The sequence below is a fragment of the Poecilia formosa genome, unplaced genomic scaffold (genome assembly GCF_000485575.1).
Source record: "Poecilia formosa unplaced genomic scaffold, Poecilia_formosa-5.1.2 Scaffold649, whole genome shotgun sequence".
Taxonomy (NCBI): Eukaryota; Metazoa; Chordata; class Actinopteri; order Cyprinodontiformes; family Poeciliidae; genus Poecilia; species Poecilia formosa.
In genome coordinates this window covers 157,573-170,883 of record NW_006800588.1, presented here as the reverse complement: position 1 = coordinate 170,883, position 13,311 = coordinate 157,573, and the positions used below count along the sequence as shown (strand labels likewise).

The 13,311-nt window shown below is 44.2% G+C and overlaps 1 protein-coding gene across 4 annotated transcripts in view; it reads right to left on the bottom strand.

The window, feature by feature from the left end:
• Window positions 1-1,023: 1,023 nt before the first annotated feature.
• Window positions 1,024-13,311, bottom strand: part of kidins220b (kinase D-interacting substrate 220b) — an 18,393-nt gene continuing 6,105 nt past the window's right edge. Inside the window, exons 14-30 of one of the 4 annotated variants that reach the window (XM_016666030.1) lie at window positions 12,413-12,592; window positions 12,177-12,342; window positions 11,309-11,460; window positions 10,636-10,925; window positions 9,998-10,138; window positions 9,670-9,907; window positions 8,910-9,001; window positions 8,682-8,826; window positions 7,471-7,633; window positions 7,210-7,388; window positions 6,811-7,046; window positions 6,495-6,617; window positions 6,069-6,098; window positions 4,476-4,613; window positions 4,297-4,395; window positions 3,987-4,217; window positions 1,024-3,913 (exon numbers count right to left, since the gene is read on the bottom strand). In XM_016666030.1, coding sequence (XP_016521516.1) covers window positions 2,759-3,913; window positions 3,987-4,217; window positions 4,297-4,395; window positions 4,476-4,613; window positions 6,069-6,098; window positions 6,495-6,617; window positions 6,811-7,046; window positions 7,210-7,388; window positions 7,471-7,633; window positions 8,682-8,826; window positions 8,910-9,001; window positions 9,670-9,907; window positions 9,998-10,138; window positions 10,636-10,925; window positions 11,309-11,460; window positions 12,177-12,342; window positions 12,413-12,592 — 3,758 coding nt within the window. In that variant the 3' untranslated portion in view covers window positions 1,024-2,758. The remainder of the gene's footprint in view (window positions 3,914-3,986; window positions 4,218-4,296; window positions 4,396-4,475; window positions 4,614-6,068; window positions 6,099-6,494; window positions 6,618-6,810; window positions 7,047-7,209; window positions 7,389-7,470; window positions 7,634-8,681; window positions 8,827-8,909; window positions 9,002-9,669; window positions 9,908-9,997; window positions 10,139-10,635; window positions 10,926-11,308; window positions 11,461-12,176; window positions 12,343-12,412; window positions 12,593-13,311) is intronic. The other 3 variants (XM_007542003.2, XM_007542005.2, XM_016666031.1) reach the window with 3 other exon arrangements.

Below are 13,311 nucleotides of genomic sequence, written 5' to 3'. Positions count from 1 at the left end.
GAGCTAGTCAGTCTATGGCGCCACCTGCTGGACACTAACGGTTACTTTGAGACGATTACAGATAAAAATTGAATCAGATCATCTGCCTTTATCTTTATTTATTTAACTTAAAAAAACAACAAAAAAAAACACACGGATTAAATTCAGATCAGATCTCAGACGATTTAAGCACAATTAATACATCAAAATATCGCTAAAATTTAAATAAACTAATCAAATAAGTTATTTTTCTTTTTCATGTTTACATTTTTAACACAATAATAAACAAGATTGAATTAATTTAATATTTTAAAATCACAATAAATAAAAGTATTTCTATGTTTTTTCAGTAAATGATTAGCAGTGTTTGACAAAACATAAAAATTACGCAACATAAATACATAAGTAAATTGTCATTAATTAATCATTTTAAAGACATTAATTTAATTTTCAGCTCAACAATAAAAATATTAGACAAAATATTAAAAAGGGAGAGTCACACACAAAGTAAACCTTAACTAAATGAAAACGTTCCACCGCAGCTTTGTTTGCATAACATTTGTTTTCACACATTTTTATAAAGTGGGAGTCGTAACATGACAAGCTGACAGTCAGCTTGTCATGACTGCAGCATGACAAGCTGCTGCAGTCATGCGGTGCATTTTCTCTCTTTTACGACTTTTACGACTCCCACTTTATAAAAATGTGTTGGACCAGAGAAGAGCTTCGCAGCTCTTCTCTGGTCCAACGGCTCAAACATGCAAAGCATGACGAGAGGAGTGAGTCTGCACAGGGCAACACCTGCTGCAGGAGCTCAACAGGTTTTATCTGCTCCAAACACAGAAACTGGAGTTTTCTGGATGGATGTAGAAAAATCAGCCGTCTGATTAACTGTTTTCATGAGATTTAAGATTATTTATTATTAGCTTAAGTTCTCCATTACGACACACAACCTCAAAACTACAGACGTCAGTTTTCATGCAGTTTGACCTTTCTTCGTGTAAATAAATAAAAATTGTCTGAAAAACAACCAGAAGCAGCATAAACGTTCAACATCCAGGTTTTATTGAGTGTTTTTAGTGGTCACATACAACATCAACACCATTTTACTTAACAGATTTAAATAACAGCTTGTTTATTCATCAGTCTGACTTTTATTCTGAATGGACAGCTTATTCAGGAAGTTTGATAGGTATACTTTAAATTTGTTCATAATTTTAAGACTCTTTTCTAGAAAGTTAGATTTTTAGAAGAATCTAAAAATGTTTCTTTTCACCACTGATTCAAACATGATGAAACCGCATGATACCTGCTTGGCCCAAACGACCCTTTTATCTTTTTTAACATTTAAGGTTTTTCAGAATAAAAGCAGCTCTAAATGGAACAGCTTCACCAACACATCCACAAGTTTAATATCGAGTCCATTTATTTTAGCAGGAAACAGCGACACCTAGTCCAGGTAGCAGCAAAGCAACATCAACACTGACCGACCAAACTCAGAGCAAGCAGCAAAACTTTCAGCACGAAACTATTTCAGTGAAACACAAACATGCTAAGCTACCATGATCTACGTCACATCAACGGTTCTTAGTCTAAAGTCGGAGTTTCCAACGTCAGTCCTAAAGGGACGGCAACGTGTAACAACCTGGTAAAATATGATGTGACACATACAAAGGTGTGACCACTGATTAAAAGGGGTCGTTAAAAGGGGGTGAAAGTAGTGGAATGTAGTACTGAGTTACACCACAAGGTGGCTGTGGTTTCCTTCAGACGGTTTGGTGCTTTACCAAGCCTCACCGATAAAGTGCATAAATAGTAAAGTCTCCGTCTTATACACGATGATGACGACAATAAAGTGTTTATCATACATTTGTTACTGCATTAACTAAGAGTGGAATAACCGTTTTACAGTGTTGGGGTATTGTCGCTAGCATGCTAGCGACAATACCCAGTTAGGTGCTAGCTTAGCACCTAACTGCTAACCCGTTAGCGGGGATATCAGCTTGATACATGATGCTACAGAGGCATAAAATTATGCATTCAATTACATTATTTGCCTACCAAGTTGGTTTTCAAACTTATGTTTAAAATAAAAAGTGATATAAAGAATTTGTATTGAGTGCACAGACATGTTTGATGTCGTACTCAGCCTAGTTCCAAGATGACCTGTGTGAAACCACGGCTGAAGTGGAGCTGCAGCTCCCAAATGTAAACTAAAGTGAGGGCACACTTCCGCCAATCTGTCAACAGAGGAGCAAATGTTTAGCTAAGCGCTTTAGCATTTTTTGCTGACTTTGAGAATACCTAGCCTTTCTATAAAGTTATTTCCCCCATAAATCCTAAAGCGCTGATATACTTGGCTATTTTGTACTTTCAGTTGAATAAAGTTTGACATCTGCGTAAGGGAAAACTGTACAGGTACGTGTATAATATGCTGGAACATGTGTCATTGACAACATGGTTGAAGCTTGTGCTTTAGCTTTCATTAAATACTGTGCTGGCATAGCTCTCTAGTGATTGCTGAACTAATACTTAGGATTACTGCTTTAGGGTTAGCGCAAATAACTTTTTACTTAATGGTGCCCTGGCGTTGAAGACCCCTGTCCTGGTTCAACCTGTAGCTTAAGAGACATCTAAAACACGGAGGACACCGTCGCTTGAGGACAGGAGTTGGTTCCTACAGACGAGAACATCACAACAACAACATGCAGAAGATTCTTTACGACACTACAAAGCATGCAACTACAGAAGATGGCTCTCCTCCGTCTTCATCATGCGGTCACAGGATGCTCTCGCGCTCCTCGCCGAAGGTGACGGTGTCAGAGGACACGGTGCAGATCTCTGGAGGGTCTCCGGGTTTCAGGCCTCTCTTCAGGTGGACCACTCGGACATTCTCGTTGTTGGGGCCGGGCCTGGTGGTGGTGGAGGTTGGTGGGATGATGACGTTCCCGGTGGAGGTCTGGTTGGAGGAGGTGGAGCCCTCAGTGGGCGGGCGTGGGCGGCCTCCCTGCTGGGCGTTGGTGTTGTTGTTCAAGGTGACGTTGCTGGGCGTGCGGTTGAGGTTGTAGCTCTTGGAGGAGGTCCAGCTCTCCTCGGGGCTGCTGGCCAGCAGGCTGCACTGGTCTTCGGAGCAGATGGACATCCGGGTCACGGCCGGATCCTGGAGGCCGCTGAGGCTGCTGGGAATGCCGCGCTTCCTGGCAGCACTCTCCTCGTCCAGCTCGATCAAGTTGGCTCTCTCCAGCTGCGACAGGTCGGCCTCCTCGTCCTGAAGCGAGTGGTTGGGCGAGCTTTCGTTGGAGCGCACGCCAGAGTCAGACGAATCCTTCTTATCCAACATGGCGTCTGAAAGGTAATCCTTCCCCTTCAGCGCCAGTGACCCGCCGGGCAGCTTGGCATCGACCGGCTTCTTGCCGTCTTTCGGCAGTAGGGGGTTGTCAGACTCTTCGGACTCCTCGTCGTCACTGGTCAGCTTCTGGTAGCGCAGACTGCCGCCACCGGCCTTTACCTTGAGGTCGCCGGCGCCCTGGAACAGCCCACCTCTCTCGGCCGACAGCTTGCGGGTCAGCAGCGACTTTGAGGATCCGCTCTTCTCGTCCTCTTCGGTGATCGGATCCAGAGCGTCGCCACTAGAGGCGAAGTCGGTGTTGTCAGCTGGCAGTTTGGCGCTGCTTCTCTTGTTGAAGGACTTTCGTCCATCTTGCTCGGTGCTGTCCTTGCTCTTGTCCCCGGCTGATGATGTCATGAACTGCCCCGGCTGCGGTTGGACGGGCTTCTCCCCGACTCCGCTCATCTCCAGCTGCGCCATCTGGGCGATGTACTCCTGGTAGGCGTTGCGATACTCGGCCTGCTGCTTGTCGGTGAGCTTACCGATGTCGTTGGACGACTCCTGCGAGTTCAGGCTGGTCATGCTGGCTGTTCGGTGAGCGCCACCCTGTGGACGGTTGGTGGAACAATAGTTAGCAGCTGACATCACCGTCCTGTTGGGTGGTTCTGAGGGGACTCACCATCCAGGGCATGTTTCCGGGTCGCGGTGCCTCATCCAGGCCCACCCCGCTCAGCTCCTCAAAGCTCAGGTTGAAGCTGTACATCGGTGACGCGTCGGCGTTGGCGGCTCCGGCGAGAGGCGGCGCCATGGCCCGCCTTCCGACCTCCGTGGGGACACCGACTACGCTGCCTTGCTCGCTGGCGGTTTCCTCATGCAGCACCTGACTCTCGATATGACGCATCTCCAGGATCTGCAGCAGAACGAAGGAGAGCCATTAAACCTGGACCTGCTCTGAGTTCTGAACCGCCACCGGATGGACCGACACCAACCGTGGCTCTGAAGAGCTGCCAGTCTCCAAAGTTCATGTTCATTTCCTTCTTCAGCTCATCAATGTTGCACTGGGACAGAACTCTGCCGTTCACGTTGGCCTGCAAACAGAACATCAACACAACGCCGTTATCCTCAGCCCGGTGGCGCCGCCGCAGTCAGAGCGGGTCGGGATGTGGACCTTCTTGATGGTGGCGGTGTACTGGGCCACCATGCTCTGGTCGATGCCCTCGGTCTGCCGCACGCGCTCACAGACTCCGTCCGTCGTCATGGAGCTGAGGAGGACCGCGGGAACACCCGACACGACCGAAGCCGAGCCCTGGGGGTGAACAGAACCAACCGTTACAAACCGGACCAACAGAACTTCATGTGATCTGAGTATTTATTATTACTGTCATCACGGAAACACGGGTCAGTAATTAGCTGCCAGGAAGACGGAATGCATCAGGAAGATGGATTCCAGCTAAAATCTGGGAAACGGGGAAACTGAGAGGCTCAAACCAAACAGTTTAATCAGGATCATGCAAACAGATCTGGTTACCATGGCGATCATCAGTCATACTTTAACTATGTGGTAACACAGCAGAACCTAACGACCTAAATGTTATGATGATGATTATTAAATGTAATCATCATAATCATCATCATTAAAAAATAATTCTATAAAATTTAGTGAAGTTAATATATAATATGGAAAGAAAAGTAGAATATTTAATATTTAGTCACTGCATTATTAATATATTATAAATAAGACAATAATAATAATGTATATTAATATTATTGTTATTCATCTGTTGATAATATATTACATAATAATAGAACAAAAACTATACATTATACATTAGAATTTATTAGTTACTGTAAGAATGTTAATAATGAAAATGTAATAATAACAGACTATTAAATACAATTTCCTTTTCTTTGAATGATAAACAAGAATAACATTTAAATATTTAGTCATAGTAACAATAATAACATTATTATTGGTTCAGTAATATTTTACTATATTAATAAAAGTAAATTATATTTATTAATATACTTATTTAGTTGACATATTTATTAAATATTTTAAGAACATTAAAAATAATGCAAAGATTTAAAAAGGACAAATACAATTTTCTCTCTTTTAATGAAACTACAGTTGGGGAGTGAAGTTAAACTAAATCAATATTTACCCATAATTATTATAATTTTAATAAGACAATAAAAACTGACAGTCATCTAACTTTTAAATTCTGTATATTTATTTTAATTAGACTTAAGTGAACTTATTACTAATATTGATAATAATAATCCTCAGAAGAAGATGAAGGAAAAAAACATTTTTTATTTTATTTATAGGACATTTAAACTGTTGGTTTCACTTTTTATCTTAATAATAAACATTTGATGTTTTAATCTGAATCTGTTGACCTTTAATCTGAAATCCTCCAGCATTTGAAACAATCCCTCAGTCAGGGTCAAAGTGCAGGGTGGGGGGTGAACCGTACGTTTCCCCAACAGGTGAGACAGTTTCCAGGTGAGGACATGAAAGGGCAAGTGAAGCTACAGGTTGTCCAGGCAAGGTGCATGCTGGGAAACCGACTCTTTATGTCCACAGAATCCAGTTAATCTGTAGAGGTTTCAGTTCAGAAATGATCAAATTACAGAAATATGAGCAGATGCTAATGGCTAGCTAGCCAGACGCTAATCGTCTCGTATCTTAAAATGCAGAGGACTTCTGTGGACATATGAGGGACGGGGCGGGGGACGTCCAACATGGAGGGTTCAGTACCTGCTTCCTTTTAAAAGATGAACTCTTAGACTGCAGACAGACAGACAGACAGACAGGCGAGGGATGGACACATCAGGAAATGAAACTGATAACAAACATCAGCAGCTCTGACAGAAACCAACCCACAGGAGAGGAAACGGAGGAAAAACAGAAGAAGAAGAAGAAGAAACTAAAACCCCAGAGGTCTGACTCTGCAGACCTGCTGTCAACCTGGAGATAACAGAATCTGACATCAATTTAAATCACTATGAATCATCGCTTCAATGATGCTGCCACCACCACCGTGCTTATGGTGCTGACCATTGGATATTTTCATCTGAACTGCAGCTGATTTCACCTGACTGTCCTCTTGTGACGTCAGAACACCTGGACAGGTGAGTTTGGTGAGTCAACTCTGACTTTTACTGATTCTTCTGGATGACTTACGGCTGCAGCGGCGCCGGCGTCCCGGCTGAAGGAGACTTTGGGCGGCGGCCGCAGGTGAAGATGTGGAGGGAAGGGAGCCACGAACGGGCGTGGCAGCTGGTAGAGGTGGTGGGAGAAATATGGCTGAACGGGGGTGAAAACCAAAAGAAGGGTCATGGATGGAGGCGTTCAACAGAAAATAAACTCTGAATCTCTCAGAGATTCACTGCAAAACATGGAAATTAAATCAAAACGATGAAAAGAAATGAATGAAACTAAAGAAGGAGGTCACATGACACGATGACATCACAGGCAGGTGGGCGGGGCCCGGACTCACCCTGTTGTAGAAAGGGTGCTGCGGGCCGGCCAGGCCACTGTAGTAGCTGCTGTGGGGCTGCGGGGAGATGACGCCCCCTGCTGGCGGGTTGAAGGGCCCGCTGAAGGAGGCAGAGGGTGAGCAGGCGGACGACACCTGGCTGTAGACGGAGGTGGGGCGGGGCTGCGCCTCCTGCAGTGGCATGGCGGGGTACGTGACCCCACCCAGGTTCATCTGCTCCCGCGCCGCACGCACATCTGGAACGAGACGGAAAACATCTGGGCTGAAACATCAAACAGAACCGAATCCAGAGTCCAAGAAAAGATGAAAAAATGAGGAGAAAACATCTGGATAAAAAAAAACTGGAGCATCTGGATCAAAGTGGAGCGTCTGGCCCCGGCCTGGTTCTGGAGCTCTGACCTGCGATGATCTCCCTCAGCTTGGGGTCCAGGTTGACGGTGCAGGGCAGGAAGGTGCGGACGTCCCTGGCGGTCAGGACCGGTGTCCGTGACGACAGGAAGACCTCGAAGCTGCGGACGTCGCCGTCGATCTCCAGCAGCGGCTCCACGTCCTTGGTGGTGGGGATGTTCTTGGACACCCTGAGGAGCGGAGGACAGCAGCGGCTCAGACGGAGGGTCGGGCCGGCGGCGGCAGCGGCGGGAGGTGAACGTGCCCTCTGACCTTTCATAGATGCTCTTGAGCGCGGCCTGGTCGGGGACGCCGTCGGTCTCCTCCAGGTAGAGGATGAGCCAGGACGTCCTGTAGGGCCACTGCTCTGTCAGGTTGATCCACGACGCCAGCCGGTCCCAGTTGAAGCTGATCTGATTGGCTCTCAGGAGGCGACCTGCACAGGAAGGGGCGGAGTCAGACGTGACATGATGACCGTATGATAACCTGAGGTCAAAATATTACGGCTGGAGAATATGGCTGAAAACCTATCATGATATCAGCATTTCATATCTGTCGATATTGATAAGTATTGATTAGCTTTTATTTTTAAATATCTGAAATTGAGCCAAACTGGTGACGTGTCATTTCCTGTTTTATCCACCGTTCTCACTCAACCCGTTATTTATGAGGCACGGAGGCAAAACCTGAAACTGCTGCTGTGCAAGTTACTCAACTGGCTGTTGCTAGGCAACAAAGAGTGAGCGAGTTAGTTGTTGCTAGGTAACCAAAGAGGGTGTGAGTTAGTTGTTGCTAGGCAACAAAGAGTGAGTGAGTTAGTTGTTGCTAGGTAACCAAAGAGCGAGCGAGTTAGTTGATTCCACAAAGAGCTTAGCGGCCATGAGGGGCTCCTCTGCCTACATCTCCCAGAATGCTGTATCAGAGTTCAGTGAAATTATTGGACATTCTATCTATTATCTATTGATACTGATCACATGTTACTGATTTACTGCCCAGCCCCAGTTTTGCTGTATTATGATTGCAGCTCTAAATATGATTATTTTGAATTTCTTTGGCATGTTTTGAATGTTTCGTAAACGATTTGCTTCTTAAATGTTTGCTAATTTGTGAGCTGATCTTCACTCTTTGACCTTTGACCTGTTGCTGTCAGACCCACCGGTGTTCTAAAAGGACATTGGTAAATATAACTGGAATTTCGAATTAGCGTTTAACTTTAATCTCTGTAGTTATAGTCAGCTTTAATCACAAATATGAATGCTTTTTACAAAGTACTTATTTGGCACTCGGTATTTTTACCTTTCACTTAAAATTAGTTAACTTCACAAATCCAACGACTCCAAAACACTCTGCAGACAAGATGTTATTAGTTTCACTAATGCTAAATGCTAACGGCAGCATAAGCTTTAGTTTAAATTTAGCTAACCGCTAACTGGCCCACGCCTGGTGTCCAGGTGTGAGCGGCCGCCCAGGAGGGCGGGGCTTACCTGTGACGGAGACGATGTTGAGCAGCCGCCTCATGGTCTGCGGGCTGATGTCGCTGAACCAGTCCTCTGTCACCATCAGCTTCGTCAGGTCGAACGACATCTGGCGCGTCACCGAGCGCTGCACCTGGCGCCGCCGGTACGTGTCCTGCAGCGATGCAACACAAGTCACATGACCTCACGCAGCTGGAGGACCAGTCAAAGTCTCAGTTACCTCCCAGTCTGACTCACCCGGCGGTTCAGCGTCGTCTTGCTGCCGAACTTTGTTAACTCTCCCAAACTGTGCTGAGACAACTTCCTGTCCAGCTCCTCATGCCAACCCACTGAAAACACACACACACACACACACACACACACACACACACACACGCACACACACACACACACACACACACACCCGCACACACGCACACAGATGCAATTAACCTTTTCCTAATTCAAATCTAAGATGTTTTAAGACCTTTATGAAAGGTATTTAAGATCTAAATAACCACAGAAATGTGCAAACTTTGTCCAAACAACTAGAGATAAATCTGCACTTCATCATTATTGATGCCAAAAATCCAGCTTACCAGGTAGCTAGCAAGCTAAAGCATAATGCAGGTAATTAGCAAAAGCTTCCACTGTCTTCTGTCACTCAAACTCTGAAACTTAAAAGTTTGGGAGAAATTCTAATTTTGTGTCTCTTAATAATTTGAGTTTTGCCAAAAGTCCCACAATAAAAAAAAAATACATAGAATATATGAGATTAAATGGACCTGCCATGACAACATCTAAGACCTGTGATTAACATATTTAGCTCAGAAATACCTTATTGATCCCAAATTAAAAATTTTAATGAAATGTTGGTATAACATATTAATTTAAGATTTTTTTATAGGCCAACTTATTTTTTTAAAAGCCATCTAAGACAATTTAAGGCCTTAATTTTACATACATGAAATTGAAAGATTTTAAAAATGCTTGCTTTCTTTCTCGTTGTCATGGTTACCTTCAGAGTTGGCGGCGTCCCCGTTGGCAGGCGCGGCGGTGCAGATCTTCCTGGCGCTGGACAGCCCCCTGCTGTTGAGGAAGACGGGCAGGTGGACAATGTTCCTCATGTAGTCGTGTCCGTTGATGTTGGAGTCTCTCAGGACGCTGTTCAGGTTCTGGTTGATGGCTTTGATGATGATGTGAGGGTCGCTGGCGAAGATGGAGATGAACGGACCTTTGGAGAATAAAACCCGGACCTGCAGGAGAGGAAAGCCGGGCTTCTCAGTGGTGTCTAAATTTAACTAGGAGTTCCTCAGGTCCATGTAGTTCACGCAGCATCTTCTCACCGTGTCGAGCATCTGCAGGACTTTATCCTGCTCACAGGAGTCCAGACCATCGATGACGACCACCAGCCGGGTCTGGTGCTGCGTGAAGCTGTCGATGGTCTTCGCCATCCTCGCCATCAGCTCCACCTCGTTCTTCAACACCTGTAGGAGAAAACCAGCGAAGCCCGTAGGGTTAAAACATCCTTCAGACATGCTGGAGCGGCTGCTAATAAATGCCTGTGAAAATAAGAATGAAATAAATTAACTGAAAAATGAATTAATTAATAAAATGAAAATGTTAAAATAAATAAATAAATATGAAAAATTAAGGTATATACTTTTATTAAAACAACAAAAAAGAAGTTGCTGTCAGAAAAAATGAGATAAAAACATTAAAATAAAAAAATAAAGAAGTACTGCTATAAAATAAATACATAAAACAGAAGCTCCTGCCAGGAAAAAGAAAATGATAAAAAAACAAAAGTAATAATAATAAAAAGGTAAAAAATTAACAATAATAATGATAAAATGAATGCATAAATGATAAATAAGTAAAAAAGCTAAAATTAAATAATAAAAATATGTAAGAGAAGATCCTGTCAGGAAATAAAATGTAATAAAAAGTTCTCTGCAGGCTCAAATCTGGACTCCCGTCTGACCTTCATGAAGCCTTCGCTCTTCAGCTTGTGCATCCTGTTGGCGGCGCCGTGGAGCCTCTTCCTCTGCGAGTTCAGCACCGAGTCGGTGACCTGCCACCACGTCTTGCAGTTGAGCAGCAGGGCGAGGCCGACCACGCTGCCGATGGCGATCAGCACGGCGTTCACCGTCTGGTTCTCGCCGTCCACCCTGAAGACGGCCAGCAGCGCCATGCCGGTGATCAGGCAGGACAGGACGAAGACGAAGAGGATGAAGGACGGCACGCAGCAGGTCTTCTTCCACTTCTTTTTACCTGCTGGGGAGCAGAGAGGAAGAGCTCCACAATGTGAAACAAATATTACAGGTAAATATAGAAATATTGATCTAAAACTGATCAAAGCTCCTTGAAAAGGATTTGAAGCATCTTTACTGCCCTCTGCTGGCTGGTTGGAATACTGACAGCAATAAAATAATATTTAATTCATTTAAAATACATTTTTAATTTAATTTTTCAGTTATAGCTTCATCTTTCTTTGTCTTTTAATGTACTTAAACTTTATTGTCTTAATTAGTTTGAACAGAATACAACATGGTGCATATCTTGAATAAGAGTTTCTAACGCAATAGAATCGATAACGGAATCGGTATCGATAGATTCTTATCAGTTTCCATCCCTAATCACAAAGTGCGTCTCACCTTGCGTCTCCTCCGTCTTAAATACCCTGAAGAGTCGTGTTGCTAGGAAACCAAACTCTCTCTCGCAGGCGTCCGACAGCGTTGCGATCATCTCCGCCATGGACGTCTCTCCTCCCACGCTGGACAGACGGTTGTAGTCCGTGAACAGGAACCTGCAGAGGAAGTCAGAGGTCAGAGTATCATCAGCGCTCGGCTCTCCTGTGTTTCCATGGCGATAAATACAACTGGGCCGATATTAATAACTAATATTATTTCCATCTTGTTGCCATCTGTTTCTGGTCGGTTTTTTTTTCCAAAGGTGTCAGAACATTTGAAAGATATATATAATATCAGTAAATATCGGTTATCGGCCAAAACAGTATTAATATTTGATACTTATATCGGCCCAAATTTTCATATCAGTGCATTCCTGATTTTTTTGTGTCAAACTCGTCTAAAACTAGTTTTTGTGGATGTTATTTGTATTTAATGTTTGTAGACTTTTGCCAAAAGTCCCACAATAAAGGTGGTAAAACAAAATGCTTGTATTTCCTCTCTTCCACATTTGCAGATTACATTTCTCTGCTCCTGGTTTTACATCAGGAGGGTTACAGATAGAAACTGTCCGACTGTGACATCTGCCGCGTTCCTCCTGAGCGTTGAGCTAAAATCCTGATCCAGGTCCAGATAACTGATGGTTTTACACCTGCCTTTTTAAAAAGCTCTTCCTTTCTGCTCTTTGCCACGCTGCTTCGCGGTTGCTCTGTTTTGATGCCGGCCGGTTACGTCATCAACAAGCATCAATGCGGTTAGCTGGTAGGGTGCAGATCTCTGTCGTTTCTACCATAGTTATGATGCATTTCCAGCAGGCTGTAGCGGCGTGCGTTACCTGACAGGCAGGGCTCTGGTGCTCTGCTCTGGCAGCTCCGGCGGGTTGACGAACATCAGCCTCAGCAGCAGCTCCAGGTAGCCGATGTGGCGGGCCAGGCGCGTGCTCAGCAGCCACGCCCACGTCCAGTTGTCGCCCTCGCGCCGCCCGCCGAAGTACACTACCACTGTGGAGCAGACAGACGGCTCCATCAGCAGTTCCTTACAGGAGGAGGAAGAGAATAAACTCTGACGCACCGAAGAAGAGGTAGAGCAGCGCCAGCAGGCTGAGGGAGACGGCCATGGCCAGCTTGAGGTCAACGGTGAAGCCGAGGACGACGGCGACGGAGCCGCAGAACAGCAGAGACAGGAAGACGACGAGCCAGGAGAACTGGAAGAGCGGCTCGATCTGCTGACCGGCAAATGTCTTCATCTCATCTGAGGACGAGGAGGAGGAGGAGGAGGAGGAGGAGGTGGAAAACAAGAAGGAGGAGGAGGAGCGGCGTTAACTCGTAGGTATGAAGCCAGGGTTCAAACACACTTCACAGAAAAATTCAAGAACTTTTCAAGGTCATTTTTCAAACTTTTTCAGCTCCACACTTTGAAAGAAGACAATATTTTCAATTCGCTGTTTTACTACTTAATTTATTAGTTAATAATGGTTTATGGTAAAATTTTACATTCTAGAGCACAGAGGAGAAAAGCTAAAACATAACAAGACGTTATGTTTTGACATCTCTAACTGCACATCTCCTGTTCTGAGAAAGCTTTTAATCAAACGTTATAATTTATTAAACAAATTGTGCAGTTTGAATATCAAACACTTTCAAGGCTTTTATACAGAAATAAAACTCACCAAACCAACAACACATTTCTTATCATAAGATTGTAATTAATTGCTGTCTTGATGAATGTAATTTAATGATGTAAAATAAAAAACAAAACCAACATTATTGGAATGTTATTTTCTGAGCATTTTGCCCCACAAGAGCCTAATAAACATCAGTAAATCTGAAACAAGTGTGATTAACTTCAGTTACTGTTTGCAGTTTGGTGATATAAATCAGACTTCTTAAGTAAGAAACTTAAATGGTGACATGAAAGCTGAAGTTACAACTATTAGCTATAAATGTAGTTATTTACCATCATTTTTATCA